General features: G+C 40.5%; 1 protein-coding gene across 1 annotated transcript; it reads left to right on the forward strand.

Moving 5' to 3' along the window:
* The first annotated feature begins 1,150 nt into the window (after positions 1 to 1,150).
* On the forward strand, positions 1,151 to 17,213 carry LOC145347819 (actin-related protein 2/3 complex subunit 5-like). Its single transcript, XM_080195706.1, has 4 exons — positions 1,151 to 1,410; positions 14,810 to 14,882; positions 15,172 to 15,348; positions 16,788 to 17,213. Exons 1-4 carry the CDS (start codon positions 1,262 to 1,264, stop codon positions 16,848 to 16,850), a joined length of 462 nt encoding a protein of 153 aa, XP_080051832.1. The 5' UTR covers positions 1,151 to 1,261; the 3' UTR covers positions 16,851 to 17,213.

The raw sequence follows: 17,213 nt of genomic DNA on the forward strand, positions 1-17,213 counted from the left end.
CAGCTTCCCACGTGGAGTGCGAGGAGCACACCACAGCTTTAAGCTCTCCTGCCATGAAGTACCCCTCCAAACTAAACCTTTGGAAGATGCTTAATATCAAATAATATCAATTACCCTAGAGGGGATTTCAGGAAAACTTTTTCACCCAGAGGGTGGTAGGAATCTGGGACTAACCTCTTGAAAGGGTGGTAGAGGTAGGAACCCTCAAGATATTTAAGAATTTTGCACCATAGTGTCTCCGTTTATTTTGGGTGGCACAGTGGTTAGCATTGCTGCCTCACAGCTCCAGGGACCCAGGTTTGATTCCAGCCTGGGGTTACTGTCTGTGTGAAGTTTGCATGCTCTCCCTATGTCTGCATGGATTTCCTCCAGGTAATCTGGTTTCCTCCCACACTCCTAAAATGTGCGGATTAGATTGGTTGACCATGATAAATTGCCCCTTAATGTCAGGGGGACTAGGAAGGTAAATATGTGGGGTTATGGGAATAGGATTGTTGTCAGTGCAAGTGTAATGGCCCAAATGGCCTCCTTCTGCACTGTAGATTCTGATTCTATGAAGAATTTAGGTGAGCACTTGAAACATTATACCATACAAGGCAGTGGACCAAGTATTGGGAAGTGGGATTAGGATAGCTGCTTGATGGCTGGTACAGACACAACGGGCCAAAAGGCTTCTTTATTTTGTGCTGCAAAAGTACGTTAATATGGTGACCAGAATGATAGTACGTCCTCTGAAGTGTGGTCTAAACAGTAGGTTTTGCATAGCTTCCCTCATTGTTTCACAATTCCATCCCAGTGGAAATGAAGGGCTTGAGTTGTAATGTTTACTACCTTGCTGACCTATGGCACAACGTTAAGCGACTAGTGCATGCCTGGAACTTGTATTCTAGACTCGCACCTTCTGTGTAACTCTACGGATGATGTGGAGATGCCGGCTCTACGGAGCCAAGTTTGTGGGTGGGTTGAAACCATTTTGACCCAGAGCTGACTGGCACTCAAGTGTAAGAAGGGAACCTCCAACTCTCAGCCTGGCCACCACAGCACTTAGACCCCGCTGCCTCTGGGTGGCAGCGCGCGCAGCGGGAGGGTGGCGGCGCGCGCAGCGGGAGGAGGAGCGCGTGTCCAGGAGAGTACGCGCGGGTAGCGCGCGCCGCGTGGCTGGCCCCTCCCTGTGCGGAAGCGCCGGCTTCGGTTTACTTCGGGCTTCGGCGGGCGAGGCTTCTGAGTGCGGGTTTGAAGCTGCTCCCTGTTTCCCACCCCCATGCCCGACATGTCCAAGAACACCAGCGCCGCCAAGTTCCGCCGGGTTAACGTCGATGACTACGACGAGAACAACTACGTGGACGAGGAGGAGGGAGGCGACAACCAGCTGGGACCTGATGAGGCCGAGGTGGACGCTTCCATCAGGCAATATCCTTCCTGAGTTGGGCCTGGGGCCGGGAGAGTGAGGCTGTGGGAGGGCCTGGGCTGTACCTGGGGCCCCGGTCTGGCCTGGGGAGCGCTCAGGGCGGCTCCCAGGCTCCGAGCTGGAACTCTTCTGACGGCTGCACTTACTTGTGGTCTGGGCGTGGTCTTTGCTTCCACTTTAACAGCTCTTAAACATTAAGGTCTACTTCTTGCTTTTGCATTTAATGTCATCTTCTGCGTTTTCCTAATTAAAGTACTGTTTCTTTTTCTGAGAGACTTTGTATTTGTACAGTGCGAGTTAGTGCATTCGAAGGGTGGTGCACAAGTGATGAACAATGTTTAGGTTCAGACTACTCACTAAAGGACAGGAATGTCACAGAGTTTAGGGTTATGGTGGCTGTAGTCTTTCAAAAGGTACAGCGGAAGATTCAGAAACTGGGAGGGATGCTGACGTGGAAAGATTTGAAAGTGAAGATTTTATTTTGTGCTTGGATATGTTTCAGTACAAATTGGTGAGGGTAAATGCGATAGGCATGGAACTGAATGCTGGGTGGATTTAAATGATAAGCATTTGAGAAAATTGGAAATTTTTTGTATGAACTTAATGAGAAGCAGCTCATTATATTGGATACATGAAATCCTGAGGTGGTTAACAGCTTGTATTTAATGTAGTAAAATGTCACAAAGCTCTGCAGAATTTCAAGCCTCTTAAGGAAACATTAGGATCAAAAGCTCCTTCAAAGAGGTGGGCTTCAAGCAGCATCTTAAACGAAGAGAGGGAGTTGCAGGGTATTTCTGGATTTTGCAGCCTGAAGGCATGGCTGTCAATGGTGAAGAAGTGAAAAATCAGAAATGAACGTGATCAGATTTGGAGGAGTCCAGAGATCTTGTAGAGTTGAAAGAGGTTTTGTTATAGTGAAGAGCAAGGCCATAAAATTTGAATACAAAGATAAGAATTTTAAAGTCAAGGTGTTGCCAGAACAGGAGTGTTGGTGCAGGTCAGTGAACACGGATAATGAACGAATGGTATGAGTTAGGGAATTGGGCAGCATTGTTTTTGATCAGCTCAGATTTGAGGTGGGTGCAAGGTAGGAAGCTGGCCGGGAAGGAGAGTATTGGAGTAATCAAATACAAGGCCTGGATAAAGGTTTAAGTAGCAGCAGATGAGTTGAGGTGTGTGGTAACAGATGATGTTACCAAGTTGTACGTGGCAGTGTTGGTGAAAGAGGATGTGGAGTTGAAAGCTCAAATGAGGATCAGGAAAGATGCAGAATTCCTGAACTGCCTAGTGCAGCCTCAGATGGTTACTAGGAAGAGGCATGCAGTTTGTGGCTTGGGAACGGAGGTTGTGGCAGAGACCAAAACAACATCTTTGGTATGCCTAATATTTAAAGGAAATTTCTGCTTATCAGGTATTGTATGTCAGACAGACAATGGAAAGCTTGAGGGGGCTGATGGCTAAGTAGAATTGGTGTACGTAAAGAACTTGAACTGTGTTTGTGCGATTTTATAGAGGAGCACCATGTGAACAAGAAATGACTGAACCAGTAATAAAGCTCTTGAGGTAACTGCAGGAGCATCAAGGCATAAATAAGTTTCATTTATATTCGGACCAGTGTAGGAGTGTGATATAAAACTTGAATTATGTAGTCTTGGTGATGGATAAGATGTGGGTTTTGAAGTGCATCTCGAGGTCAAACAGGACATTAGGGTGCACGGTTGGGTTCAGTTGTCAGGAAATGGGCTGGAGCTAAGAGATGGTTGCAGTATTGCTTTTCTCAAGATGAAGGAAGTACTCATTTTTGTCATTCATGCAGAAGGAGGAAGATATCAATTTGTGCAGTATTTATGTGGAAAATAGTGCAAGGCTCTCAGCACGAACCTCAACAGACTTTTTTAAATGATTACAAAAAGACAAATGGATGTATCCATGCATTCCCCTCAAATCCACCCGCACGTTCGTTGATTTTGGGTAATTTTTGTCTGCTCCCCATATCCCTAATTCTCTTGAGAGGTCAAAATTCTGTCTATTCCAGCCTTAAATATATTGAGTGAATATCTGTTACCCCCTGAGATAGAGGATTCCAAAGATTCACAACCCTTTGAATGCAGTAATTTCTCATCATCTCATGCTAAAATGATCCAGATAAGTGTGAGGTAATGTACATGAGCAGGGCTAAAAAGTCCAGGGAATGCGTGATGAAAGGCAGGACCCTGGGAAGTATCTAGGATCAGAGAAACCTTGGTGTGCATGTACACATTCCCTTGAGGTAATAGGACATGTGGATAAAGTGGTTAAGAAGGCATATTGGTATATGTGACCTTATTACTGAGGCACAGGGTTTAAGATCAGGACTGGTTAGGCCACAGTAAGAGTATTGCAGTATAAGCAGTTCTGGAATCCACACTATAAAAGGGATATGATAACACTGGGAAGGGTGCAGAGGAGATTTACCAGGATGTTGCCTGGGCTGCAGAGAAGAGAAATTTGATAGACTGGGGTTGTTTTCCTTGGAGCAGAGGAGAGACATGATTTAGATATGTAAAATGATGAGGCGTATAGATAGAATAGACTGGAAGAAACTTTTCCCCTTAGTGGAGGAATCAATGACTAAGGAGCATAGATTTAAGGTGGGAGGTGTAGAGGGGATGTGAGGAAATTTTTTTCACTCAAAGGGTGATGAAAGGGTGGAGCTCACTGCCTGAAAGGGTGTTGGAGACAGAGACCCTGAAAGAAGTATTTAGATGTGCACTTGTGATGCCGAGGCATACACCTATAGACCAAGTGCTGGAAAATGGGATTAGGATAATTAGGTGGTTTGTCTTTGACTGGCACAGGCGTGATTGCCAAAGGTCATTTTTCTGTGCTGTATCCTTTATCGTGAGACTGCTCCTGTGTTTTAGACTCCCCTACTGGCGAAATAATCTGTGTCCACCCCATCAAACCTCTCAGAATTTTGTAGTGTTCAATGAGGTTGTCTTTCATTCTTTTAAACCTCAGAGAGTATAAACCCAATTCACTAAGCCTGTCATCGCAAGTACATCCTTTCTAAAATATGGAAACGGAAACCAAAACCACACACAGTATTCCAGATGTCAAACTAAGGGTTTCAAAATTTATATTTCATTTTCCACATACTTGTTTAGTTTTGTAAACGTTTTTTTTGCTGCAGTACTGAACCTTAGAATGCAGGAAGTTCAAGATCTCCATCTTTATTGACTTAACTTCTCTTGGATTGGGTGATAATGACACCGTAATTCCTTCTGGATTTGGAAACGGGTAAAATCATTTATCACTCCTGCTCTTGATCCAGTGATCTCCCTGAAAAGTACATGCGCTGCACATCCCATTGACGACCGAGCCAATTCACTATTTGCTATCTACCATAGTCAAATATCTCTACCCTCATATGAAGTAAAGTTGATGGAGGGCCCATATAGAACTGTATTCTTAATCTGCAAATGGTTGCCTTGGAATAGCAATTCAGAATGTGCTCATTGGAGGGGGTGTCAGAATTGAAGTCTCTGACAGCATTGCCATATTGTTCAGAATGTGATCATATGGTAGGATGTAAATATTTTGCAATTATTGGTTGCAGCTATTGTTAGTGCAGTGGTTACTGACTTTGTAGCTTTGTTCATGTTGATGATATGGCGGTGAGCATCTAGAAGAGATGGTTCAGCAACTTGCAAGTGTGTTGAACAGATGCCAAACTGCCTGCTATACAAGTTGGATAATGGGTATATAATACAGTGTTAACAATACTGCCTAAAGTGTTGAGTATTTTGTTAAGCCTTGCCTAAAATGGCTGCTTTGTCATACCAGTGTTTAATTTTAAAATTATTTATAGGTATAATTTTTAGAAGGTCAAAAGGCTTTGTAATGATCAAACTTTTCTATGAATAGATCTTCAAACATATTTGACATTTAGGTACAAAATGTATAATGTTGATGCTTTCAGAGGGCTCACCTTTTCTGTATATTATGATATATTTGACATCCAAGCTTGAATTTGTGGTAAATGAAAACAAAATACTGTAGATATTGGAAATACTAATTAAAACAGGAAATGCTAGAAACGCTCGGCAGATCAGTCAGCATCTGCAAAGAGGGGAACGTAAAGTTAATGTTTCAGTTCGATGATGTTACGTCAGATAATTTGTAGTGAAAAGTGTGGAAGTGAATTGAGTAGAACACTATTTTCACTGGGTTTCATAAAGTTAAGACTGCTGGTTAGTGGTTATTGGGGAAACCCTATTGTCTAATATCTGAGTAGATAGAATACAGTTAGTATAATTTTATAGCCACTGAGTCGGTCTTGATGTTTTTTAAATTAGTTATGTGGATTTGGCTAATGTAAGCCCATCTTTTCCTGGTTACTAATGCCTATCTGCTTGATGATTTAAAATCTTGGTAAGTTCTTTAACCTTAACCTCAACCCAACTAATTTTGAGTAGCAAAGTTCCACACTTGCATGTCAGTATTTTGAAAAAGAAGTTCACGTGCTGCCTCCATATTGCCTGCATGTAGATTGTCCCTACTTCAGTTTTGTAAACTGATCTATAGTCCTTCTCCAGGAATCTTGCTATTTCAGCAAAGGAGGTGACCAATTGTCCCATTGTACCTGTGCTGGCAGTAGCTTTCCAACTGGAAACGCAGTAAATTTTTAACTTCTGAGAGCAAGTTACTCCAAGAGCACTTTATAAGATAATCCCTAACTTTTCTCCATTACTAACCAGCTGCTTAAATCACTGCCGCATCCAATGAGTGTGATGAACTTGTGGAGTTATTTTGTCACTAAAAATGAGACCATTCAGCATTTTATGCTATCTCCCCACTGCTTGTCCACCAATCTAAATCTTCCCTTTGCCTTAATTATGATCCTTGGTCCCTCATTAATTTCTCTCTCTCTCAGCTCATCTTCTCTGTGAGACCCAACTCCAGCCGCCTCAACTCCACTGAATTGATGATGCCTAACCTCACCTGCTCACACCTTTCCTTCAAGTCCCAAACTACAACCATTCCCCTGATTTCTCCTCTCCCCCCCCCCCCCGAAAAAAACTATGCACTGACCAATTGATGTTGTAAGTGGTTCCTCTCCCCTGATATTGACTTTCAAAACTCCTATCATTGCCCGTTTCCACAAAAAAAACACTTAGTCCTTTCATTTCTTGCAAACTGTCACTGTATCACTACATTCCTGATCCTTCCCAAAGCCCTTAAATTTGGGAAGCAACAGCATGTTCATGTTCAAGTCTCCTGTCACTTCATGTATGAATCTCTGCAATCATATTTTCACTGCTGCTGCAACTCAAACCATTCTAATAGTGTTACAGTCGGGTGAGGAGAGGTCAAATGGCTTCCCTCCTTTCCCTCTCCTCATTTGGCCACAACTTTTTTTAAAAGCAGATGTACTTGCCAATTCAATGATTGTTTGCATTCTATGACCACAAGAGACAAGACAAGGATTCTTTTTAAAGAGGATAGTTTCTGGTAGTATAGAACTTGAATATTGCTGAAAAAAAGACATTGAAACTTTTCATTTTGCATTCATCAGTACAATTCACAAGAATACCAAATGTAAAAGAAACAATTTATACTGAACGAGAAGAGAGTGCAGATTGGTTGGCAAGTGGACTGTGAATGGCAGAGACGTTGCCATGGAGAATGCACCAGAGCATGGCTATTGCCTATTTTGCTTAGTTGAAAAGTTGCAATATGTGTACATATTTTTTCTGTCTGCAAAAGACAGGACCCTGTGTATTGATTACAAATGTAACTTCTAACATATGTAAGTGAGCCACACTGCGAAACTGACTGATCATTTTAAATTCAGTGTAATTCTTAGTGCACGCAGGATTGTTTAGCAAATATTGTCCAACCATGGAATCACATCTAATGTTGGACACATGACATAAACTGGTTGAGTACCTTGTCTGTTGTGAACAACAGAAAGGTTGTGCCGTTTGATATGATCCGCCAGTCATTGGGACATATGGCGTACATACAAAACTTCATACTGGCACTGAAATTCTTATACCAAAATACTCATTTGTGTAATGGGCAGTAAGTCTTTTTGGCTTGACAGAAGTATCCTGTTAATGGTCAACATCAATTGTATTGCTATTGTTATAGCAGTGTAAAACAGCTAGCTTCACCTGTTACTTAAATGATCTTATCAGCAATGTTGTGAATAAGGCTCAAACCATTTGCACAATGTGCAAGCTTGATGTGAAATTGGGCACATAAAGCTATCCTGTGTGGTAATGGTTACTCAGATCAGATCACTGCTTGCTGTGTATCGCAGAAACTCAGGACTGTGCTGAAGGCCACCACTTTTAGCTTCAAAAAACCCTCAGTCAACCTCTGATTACTCTGAAAATATCAAAAGTCTGGTGTATCTTTGCAGGCAACTTGTCTCCATTTCAACATGATTTGAAATGTAGCAGGTACTGTGACTTTGACTATGATTCCAAGTCACTGGAATATGGCTTTGGACTTTTTAAAAATCAACTCTAGGTTTTCAGCCAGTAATTCAATATAAAGCAGGATTTCACTACAGACATCACAAGACTATCATCTGACTGTGACTATGGTGCAGTTTCTGTACACACTCTGCTCAATATTTCTGTACCCCTATCCCTTAATTGTTCAGCTGATAGGGACTGCTCTCACTTGGTTCCAATCTTTCAAAGCATTCTTCCAAACCAGCTTCTCTTTCCATCCTGTACTGCTATTTCTGGAATCATCTCCAGATCTGTGCTTTGACTTCTTTTTCTCATCTGTGACCTGTCCCTTGGTGCTATCTTCTAAAACCTTGTATGACATGTAAGTTGACACCCAGCTGTACTAGCTACCACCTTACTTAACATCAGTGTTCCAGACTGCTTTGCTGACACCCAGTCTTAAGACAAGGTTTTGATCCTCCTTCAAAGTAAACCACCTTGACCTAACTTTGCTTATTTCTCCTAATATCTTCACCTATGATTCTCCCTCCATTTTTGACTTATTAAGCCTTCGAAGTAAATTCCAGTTCAACAAATTGGTTACACTTAAAACCCATGAAGCAATAAGCAGTTTTCACAGAAAGACCTGTCAATGTTCTGACTCACCCTGAGTAACAGCATAAATTCTACTGACGCTCTTGGTGACAGGTAATTCTGAATTAACTGCTTGTCTGTAAGCTGTATAAAATGAAGGGTGTGGAGAGAGGATATATCTGACTCCCTAAAAATATTTCCAGTTACAGTAGCAAAAGTCTTGATTTCCTATTGGCTCCCATTGCTTTGCAACCTTTACCCTGGCTTCTTCCTACGCCCTCTTATCAGTGACTTTTTTTACAGCTGGATTATTTGCCTACAGAATATTAATTTAACCTCAAAGTAATTCATTGTAATTGCTTTGAGGTTTTGTTGTTCAGACGCAAGGCATTGAATAAGTACGAATCGTATTTTGCAATACAATTGGGAGCAGTAGTTACTGATGTCTCTCAGTAATGGCAGCAGTCGAGTTAATATTCAGTAATTTGAAAAGCTTGAAGTGCTGTAAACACGATTATATAGCCACCTGAAATTTGAGACTTGCAGAAATGTCTGTAATCAAACTTGTGGAACAAGACTATTTCAAATAACCCATTTCCTTGCTTTGAAAGGGAATCGTCCACTTATCTCTTAGATTGTGAGATGTATGAAACATGTCTCTCCAACCAGAGTGACATCAGTGGTGTCAAATAAGGATTTGGCTGTTGTGGTGTGTAAAGACGTACTGCAAGTGACCATAACTAACACATGAATGCTTTTATTTTGGGTAATGTTGCTCATTAGCTAACACTCTGCCCACAATTCATGGCTTCCCTTTTCCAACTTGTGACACTAGCTCACTTGAAAACTTTCTGCCTGCTTTCAGGTTGAATGTTATTTATTTTTAACTGTAATCGGTTTGTTTCCTAGCTTGCTGTATCTGATGTAAGCCTCTGAGGAAGTATCCACATGAGTTAAGAGCAGTGGTCTTAAATGAGAGTCTTAACATTTTCTCCAGTGAGATGGTGATGTGATTAATCTCAAGAGGAAGAATGAGGAGAGGTGACTGCCTGGTTAGGCCTCTGTCATTATGTTCAGTTCAGCTCACCACACCTCAAAGATTGTCAGAGGTTTAGCATTAAGTGCAGAGAAATTTGTTGCAACTGCATTGGAAATGAGGAACTTCAGTTATGTTGGAAAGTTGCTCACCTTGGAGTAGAGGGTTAAGAGGAAGATTTGATAGAGGTATTCAGATCATCAACATTTTTGCTAGAGTAAATAAGGAGGAATTGTTTTTAGTGGCAGAATGGTTGATAACCAAAGGAGACAAATTTAAGGTAATTGGCAAAAGAACCTGAGGCAACATGTAGAAACTATTCTTTACACAGTGAGTTGTATGATCAGGAATGCAGTGCCTGAAGGGCTAATGTGTGCAAATTAAGCAAAACTTTTAAATGAGAATTGGGTAAGTACTTGAAGAAAAACATTTGCAGGGAGGGGGTGGGGGGGTGGGCGGGGGTAGGGATGGAGTGGGACAGTGACACTTGTTGAAGAGCACTACCAAAGTGCTAACATTGGCCCAAATGACCACCTTTACTCATTATTGTATGATTCAATAGAAGAACATTTGATTTGGAAGCTAAAGTTCTAAAGACATTTTGATGTGGATAAATTGATGTGAATTTATAAACTTAGGTTTTCTCTCTAGCAAGCCCAGAGTTGCAATCCATTGATTGTTCTTTATTTTTAATTATAATTATTTCCTTACCTGCTGTATTTGATGCTAAGCCTCTGTAAGGATATATCTAGAATTAATTAAGAACAGTGGTTTAAAATTAGAATTTTGAAACATTTTTTCCAGTGAGGTGGTGATGTGATTAATCTCTGGAGGAACATTTCCAGGCATGTTATCCAATTATCATTTGTCACTCAACCCTGAAGAAACTCGAATTATAGCACAACAGTTTTCTTGTCTCTCAACAAGAATGTGAGGGAGGGTGGGAGAGAGGGGAGGAAAGGAAGTGAGAGGGAAAGGAGAACAGGTACAACACCTAAAAAAAAATCTTCTCTTGATTGTTGTATTAAAACAACTTTCTTTTTAAGTTGTTTTTTCCACCCCAATTTGATACACAAGTAACAATCCAACTGCCAGCTTCAAAACCAAGCATGAAAAGATTACTGGGCTTTTCACTTGAGTAGATGGGTATAATGTCAAAACGCGAACTAGGCATTGATAATGTGCCAAATCATACAGCACAGATACCTCGGTGCTTCACATACAATGAATAACTGAAATAATTGGCCAGTCTGTCTGTTTAGAAAATTGACTTAGCACTATTCAATTCAGAGTGTACGTATGTTTTGCATATTACAGATCAGCGTGCTAATGTGCAACTTGTGCTGGGTTAATGTGTCATGGAGCATCAGGGGAATTGTATACTGCATGGTGCAGTGGAACTCACTACCGTAGGCTAAGCAGATAATATAGATGTACTTAAGGGAAAGTTTGGCAAACGTATGAGGGAGAAAGGAATTAAGGGCTGGGATGATAGGTTTAGGTGGGGAAAGATGGGAGGAGGCTGAGTAGAGCATAAACTCCAGCATGGACTGGTTGGACGAAATGGCCTGTTTAGTGCTGCGTGCTATATATCCAACTTAATTCTATGGATTCCATTGTATATTGTTTAGTAATAAATAGTTCTAAGTCACCTCATGATTTAAATATTGTTTTAGTGGTAAATTGGGGATGTTTGGAAAGTGATTGTAGGTGGTACAGTGTGAACTTGCAGTTACCTATTCCTAGCCATACTGGATATTACAGCCTTAGCTTGTGATGTGCAGTGTTGAAGCTGTGGAACTGTTGTGTTCTCAAGCTATGAGGTTTGCTTCCTCATGCATCAACTTGGAACAATTTTGTTGGGTGAGTCAGTTCCTGACTTGAATTAACCTGACTGGTTCCCTGTGTTTGTATCCATACATACCAGAACACCATGGCCCATCTTTTTCAGGATAAATTACTGATGAAATTATAAGAGTAGTTTTAGATAGTCACTATTCGAAGGAATCTTGGCCAAAGAAATGTTTGATTGTTTGCGAGAGTCAGCAAAATAGCTGTGTTTGTTTCTGGACTAGTAATTTTAATTTCTGGTAGAAATGTGTATTTTTGGATGTGGAAATGTGGTCAGATATTAAAACTCATAATAATTCGATGTCTAAAATGCACCTGGCAGTATCATCCACGTGAAATTGAGTTGTTTAATTTTGGTCAGACATCATAACCTGTCTGTTCACTTGAGCATTCTGATTATCTGAATTTCTCTGGAAAAGTTGAATTAATTCAATCTTTAAGAACTCAAGCGACTGGATGTTGCTACTGAAAATGTTTGGATGAGCATCAGAATGGTGGCTTTGAATGTAATATCCTTACAATGCAGACGTGATACAGTTGTCTGGATATTTAGAGCAATAATTCATGAATCTCAGCAAAAATGTATCCCAATAAGGAGGAAAGACTCAGGGGAAGAAGAGTCTACTGTAAAAAGACAAGGAAGTTAAGGAAAGTATTATGATGAAAGCAGAAACATATAATTTGGCAAAGGTCACTAGTACACCAGAAATGTGGGCTAGGTTCAGATTGTAGCAAAGATGGACTAAAAAAAAATCAGGAAGGAGAAAATAAACTGAGGGCAAACTAGTAAGAAATAAGAGACAATAAGAGCTTTTTTAAGTACTTTAAAAGGAAGAGAAGTGAAAGAAAGAATTGGCCTCTTAGAAAGCGAAACTGGGGAAGCAGTTATTGGGAACAAGGGAATGGCAGTGGAGTTATAGATACTTTGCATCAGTCTTTACTGTATTGGACACTATAAGGATTGCAGAAAAAGTAAAATAAATACAGGAGACGAATTAAATCACCAGATAATTAGTTTTAGGCAAGTTAATGGGGTTAAAAGATAAGTCTCCTGGACGTGATGGTTTGCACTGCAGCGTCTTAAAGGAGGTAGCTAGAGATCATGGATGCATTGATGGTCATTTTCCAAAAATCCTTGGATTCTGGAATTATGCCGAAGGATTAGAAAACTGCCAATATGGTATTCTTGTTCAAAAAGGGAAGGAAGCAAAATGCAGGAAACTACAGGACAGATAGTCAAACTTCAGTTTTTGGAAAAATATTAGGTTTGATTATTAAGGAGAGAGTAGCAGTACATTGGGAAAGTCATAATCTGATCAAGTAGAGCTAGCATGGTGTCATGAAGGAGAAATCATATCTGTCAAATTTACTGTTCTTTGAGGTGTTGTCAGCCAGAATAGATAGAGGAGAATCAGCTGATGTTGTATTTTTGGACTTCAAAAGGCATTTAATAAGGCTTCACACCAAAGGTTACTACACAAGATAGGAATTCATGATATGGAGGAAATCTGGCATGGGTAGAGGATTGGTTAAGTAACAGGAAGCAGCGAGTAGCGATAGGGGAGCAGTAACTGGTGGAGTGCAACAGGGATCAGTGTTGGGACTGCAGCTCTTCACGGTATAGATTAACGATTTGGAGGAAGGAATAGTGTACCGTGGCCAAATTTGCAGATGATACAAAGGTGGGAGGGAAGACAGGATGTAAAGAGGATAGATATAGTTTACAGCAAGATGTTGACAGGTTGAGTGAGTGGGCAGAAAATTGACAAATAGAATTCAATGTAGAAAAATGTGAAATTGTTCATTTTGAAAGAATGAATGAGAAGGTGGATTGTTACATAAATGTAGAGAGACTGTAGAATGTGTATGGGTACAGAAGATAATAGGGAAGGCAAATGGAACACTGGCTTCTATTTCAAGGGGATGGTGTATAAAACTAAAGAGGTATTGCTGCAACTGTATGAGCTATTAGTGAGGCCACATTTACAATATTGTACAGGTTTGGCCCCCTTAAGGCAAAATAGAAGTGATTTACTAGGATGATCTTGGTATAGACACATGAGGAAAGATTAAACAGGCTGGGTCTGAACTCCTTGAAGTCCAGAAGAGTGAGAGGTGACACGATTGAAACATAAGATTCTTAGGGAGTTAAATAAGGTAAATGTTGGGAGGATATGTCCGCTTATTGGAAAGCTTAGGACCGGAGGACATAGTCAAAGAATAAAGGAGATGCTCATTTAAGACGGATTTGACAAAGAATTTCCTTGAGTACTGAATCTTTGGAATCCTTTCCTGGCAAGTGTATTCCACTGATCTCGGGATAGGATCAGCAGCAACCTGACACATCTACCTGTTCTCTGTCACTCTGGCCATGTCAGCCTTGATGGTGTAGCTTTGCAGAGTTCCTTTTCAATAACACCCAGGTCACAATCTGGTTCTCTGAAGCAAGCTCTCAGCTCTTTTGTATGCCTGAGTTATTCACAACATTTTTTAGGAAATGAGTCCCTTTTAGCTTGCTCATACATTGCTTTCCCAAAAGCTTCTGGAATTCTATTTTCCTCCTTACTGCCAAACAGAAAACTGACTTTTTCATACAGCTTTCCTAGCTTCTGTCATGAATTCTGTGTTACTCTTGTGGTCTCTTTCTCTTTGTGGCTGCATCTGTGTGCTGATTGCAACTGCCTCCAATTTGTGTAGTTCCCCCTTGTCTGTTGGGCCACACACCTTCTGTCTTAATCTCCTTCCTGTTGACTTCCAAGTCGAGGGTTACCAAGTCACATGGACCAGTAATTCTTATCCAGGAAAATTACAATTGATCCCTTTACAATTGATTGAAACCCTTAAAAACCATTTTGAATATGGACATTTTAAAAACTTCCTTGCTGTACTGCTTCTGGATCAAAGGTCCCTCAAAGTGCTCTGAGGTGCCTTGCCAAGGCAAATTTATGGCCCCTTGTTTATTGGAAACAGTATTTTAATAAATTTGCTGTGTCTTTTCTCAATCAATTTCCCTTGCACAGTATTACAATCTGGCACCAAATATTGGTCATAGCTGATGAATATTGAAGGTTGGTTAGTTGAGAGATATTTTCAACTTCAACGTTGCAGGTGAGCATGGTTTTGGATCTGTTGGTGATGTGGTGTATTAGTATCTGTAGATAGTAAGAGCCTGTCACTTTCTATTGTGTTGTGCGTGAGCTTGACCCTGTAGACAGCATCGTTCTCTGATCGAAAGATTGAGTTCAAGTCCCACTCCGAGATGTTGATGCAAAAGTCCAGACTAACACTCAACTGTTGAGGGAGTGTCAGCACAATCCCAGAGGTGCCAACTTTTGAAGGAAACATCAAACTAAGGTTGCCCTCTCAGTAGACATAAGATCTCATAGCACCATGTCAATAAGAAGGTGAATAATCTTCTGTGTCCTGTATTCTCATAGTCAAAAATGAAATCTGTTATCCTTAATATCCCTGCACAGGAAATCTGAATGCAGCCCTTCAAGCAGCACTGAAAAATCCCCCAATTAATACAAAGAACCAAGCTGTTAAGGTAAGGCTGAGGGAGGTGAGTTATTGAGGGCGAGGTGGTGAGGAAGGAAGCAGAGTAAGGCCCTGTTGAAAGTATTCCATATAACTTTTCACTTTACTGATTTGCTTAGGTTTACTAAATCTAGGGATAACTTAGTTTGTCAATCAGTACAAGCTATTTTGTGCAGTGGTAGTGACTTGATGCCCCTGCTCAATTCTTGTCCAAACCAAAGAAATACAAGTGTTATTCAGTTGATAACCATTGTAAATATAATATTACCACTGATGAAGTTTATTTTTCTTTTTAACAGGATCGGGCAGAAACTACTGTTGTTAAAGTTTTGACTTCATTTAAAAGTAATGATATTGAAAAGGCTGTTCAATCTCTTGACAAAAATAGCATTGACCTCCTGATGAAGTACATCTACAAAGGTTTTGAAAAGCCATCAGAAAATAGCAGTGCAATTTTACTACAGTGGCATGAAAAGGTTGGTGGAGCACATACTTAATCAATGTACGAATAATACCATTGCATTTTCTACACCAGAGTATAGCCTAACTTGGAACGTTCTGGGGAAACTGGCTGCAACATTATACGATGGCAGTTCCTGGGTAGGGAGTTGGGTTTGCATGGGAGAAAGCTGGCAGTTAATAAGCAGCTTTATTCAACTGATTTATTTTGCTTTCAGCGTTTTGTGTCTCTAAGTTGTGCAGTGGCTGTGAAGCACATTGTCATGTCTCTGTATTTAAAACGAACATGTACAAACAGAAATTGAAGGGGTTCAGGGTGAATGATGAGAAACCGTATTTGGCAGGAGTCTTTAGCTAAATCCAGAGGGCATTGAAAGACATCAAAAACATCTCAGCAGGCAGGAACCAGAACAACCTATCTCTACCTCAAAGAATGAACAGCACACAATGAAATGATAAGAAGCAAAAGTTCAAGAAATTATAATTCGCCAAGAGTGTGATCATGGATGTTTGACAAACTAAGAAGTTTCCATTTGAATGATGCCGCAAAATATATTGATCAGTATTGCTTCCATGTCTTCTCCATATATATCAGCATCTAAGTGTTAAGTTATTCTTCCCCTTGTTTCATACTGAATGTTGGTATATGATGAGACCCTCTGGGTGCCTATGTAGTGAGTTGATGTGGATTAAAAGATTGTTCAGTGCATGTGGATGGGTGGGGTGACCCTGCTGGTAAGAGCAGACTCCAGGATTTTGTTTCTTGTGTTTTTCACTAGGTGAATCTTTGCACCATGAACAGCAATGTGTAAGTGGCTAGTCTGGTGCTAGGCGCTCAATTTTCATCATCCTCTCTTTTCCTCTGCCATGTTTCCCTCATCTATAAATGGGTAATGAGCTCATTCATCTTTCTCTGCCTTCAGTCCTTCTGTCCCAGAAGGATCCAGGGGCAGGAAAAAATTGAAGGTGGTAGTCATTATTTATAAGTACTTGTAATGTGTAACTACCATGTCCAGCAGGGTGCATGTCTTCCTCCAGGAAACTGAAGATATCTGCCATCACCTAATGTGACGATTACAGCCTATGGAAGTGCTTCTGTTTTGAAAGGTCAAGGAAATGGAGCCTCTCTTTGTAAAAGGTGTGATATGAGTCATGCCTCCTGCAGCCTTTCCTGTGCCTGTGTTGATCACCACTGTAGATTGTGGCTGTCATGAATGATTGCTTTCCTCTAATGTGCTGTCAAATACATCCAACCTGCCTCCTGTTCCATCATTACACCCCACGGGGGAATTTATTGATTTGAAGAGGGTTCATTACCAGTTCTATTCCCCGCACCTCCGTCCCATGACCAGTTTCCTCATTCCCTCATCCAACTCCACAAAAGCTTAAAGTCTAAAATTCAGAGCAAAATTATTGTAGAAACAGCCATTACCGCTTTGTATATCTTGTTCCTTAGGTGTTAGCAGCTGGAGGAGTGGGATCTGTAGTGCGAGTTCTAACAGCACGGAAAACTGTTTGAGTGATGGAACCAAGAGCAGCTGTCTGGTACAGAGGAATTGCTGGTGCCGAGACCAAAAGAACCAGTTTGTGCAACACTGGAGTCATATAATCTCCTTTCATTAAAAAAAATTGGCTTGCTTTTTATGACCAGTCTGTATATGTAATTATCTCTGTTCATGTGTCTGTTAACCAGAATCAAAGATACGATTTTAATTTGGTTTTATAAACTCAGTATTTAGTACATTTTTGTATCCAAACAAGAACATCTCTGAAGCTGTTTTATTTAAAAAAAATACTTGCCAGAAAATTGGAGATTTTTCTTTGCAGAAAACAATCCTTTTTTACTTTAAATGTTTAATTGAATAAAGGTACAGTATATGAA

This window comes from Carcharhinus amblyrhynchos, chromosome 9 (assembly GCF_965287045.1).
Source record: "Carcharhinus amblyrhynchos chromosome 9, sCarAmb.v2.hapA, whole genome shotgun sequence".
In the NCBI taxonomy this organism is placed as follows: Eukaryota; Metazoa; Chordata; class Chondrichthyes; order Carcharhiniformes; family Carcharhinidae; genus Carcharhinus; species Carcharhinus amblyrhynchos.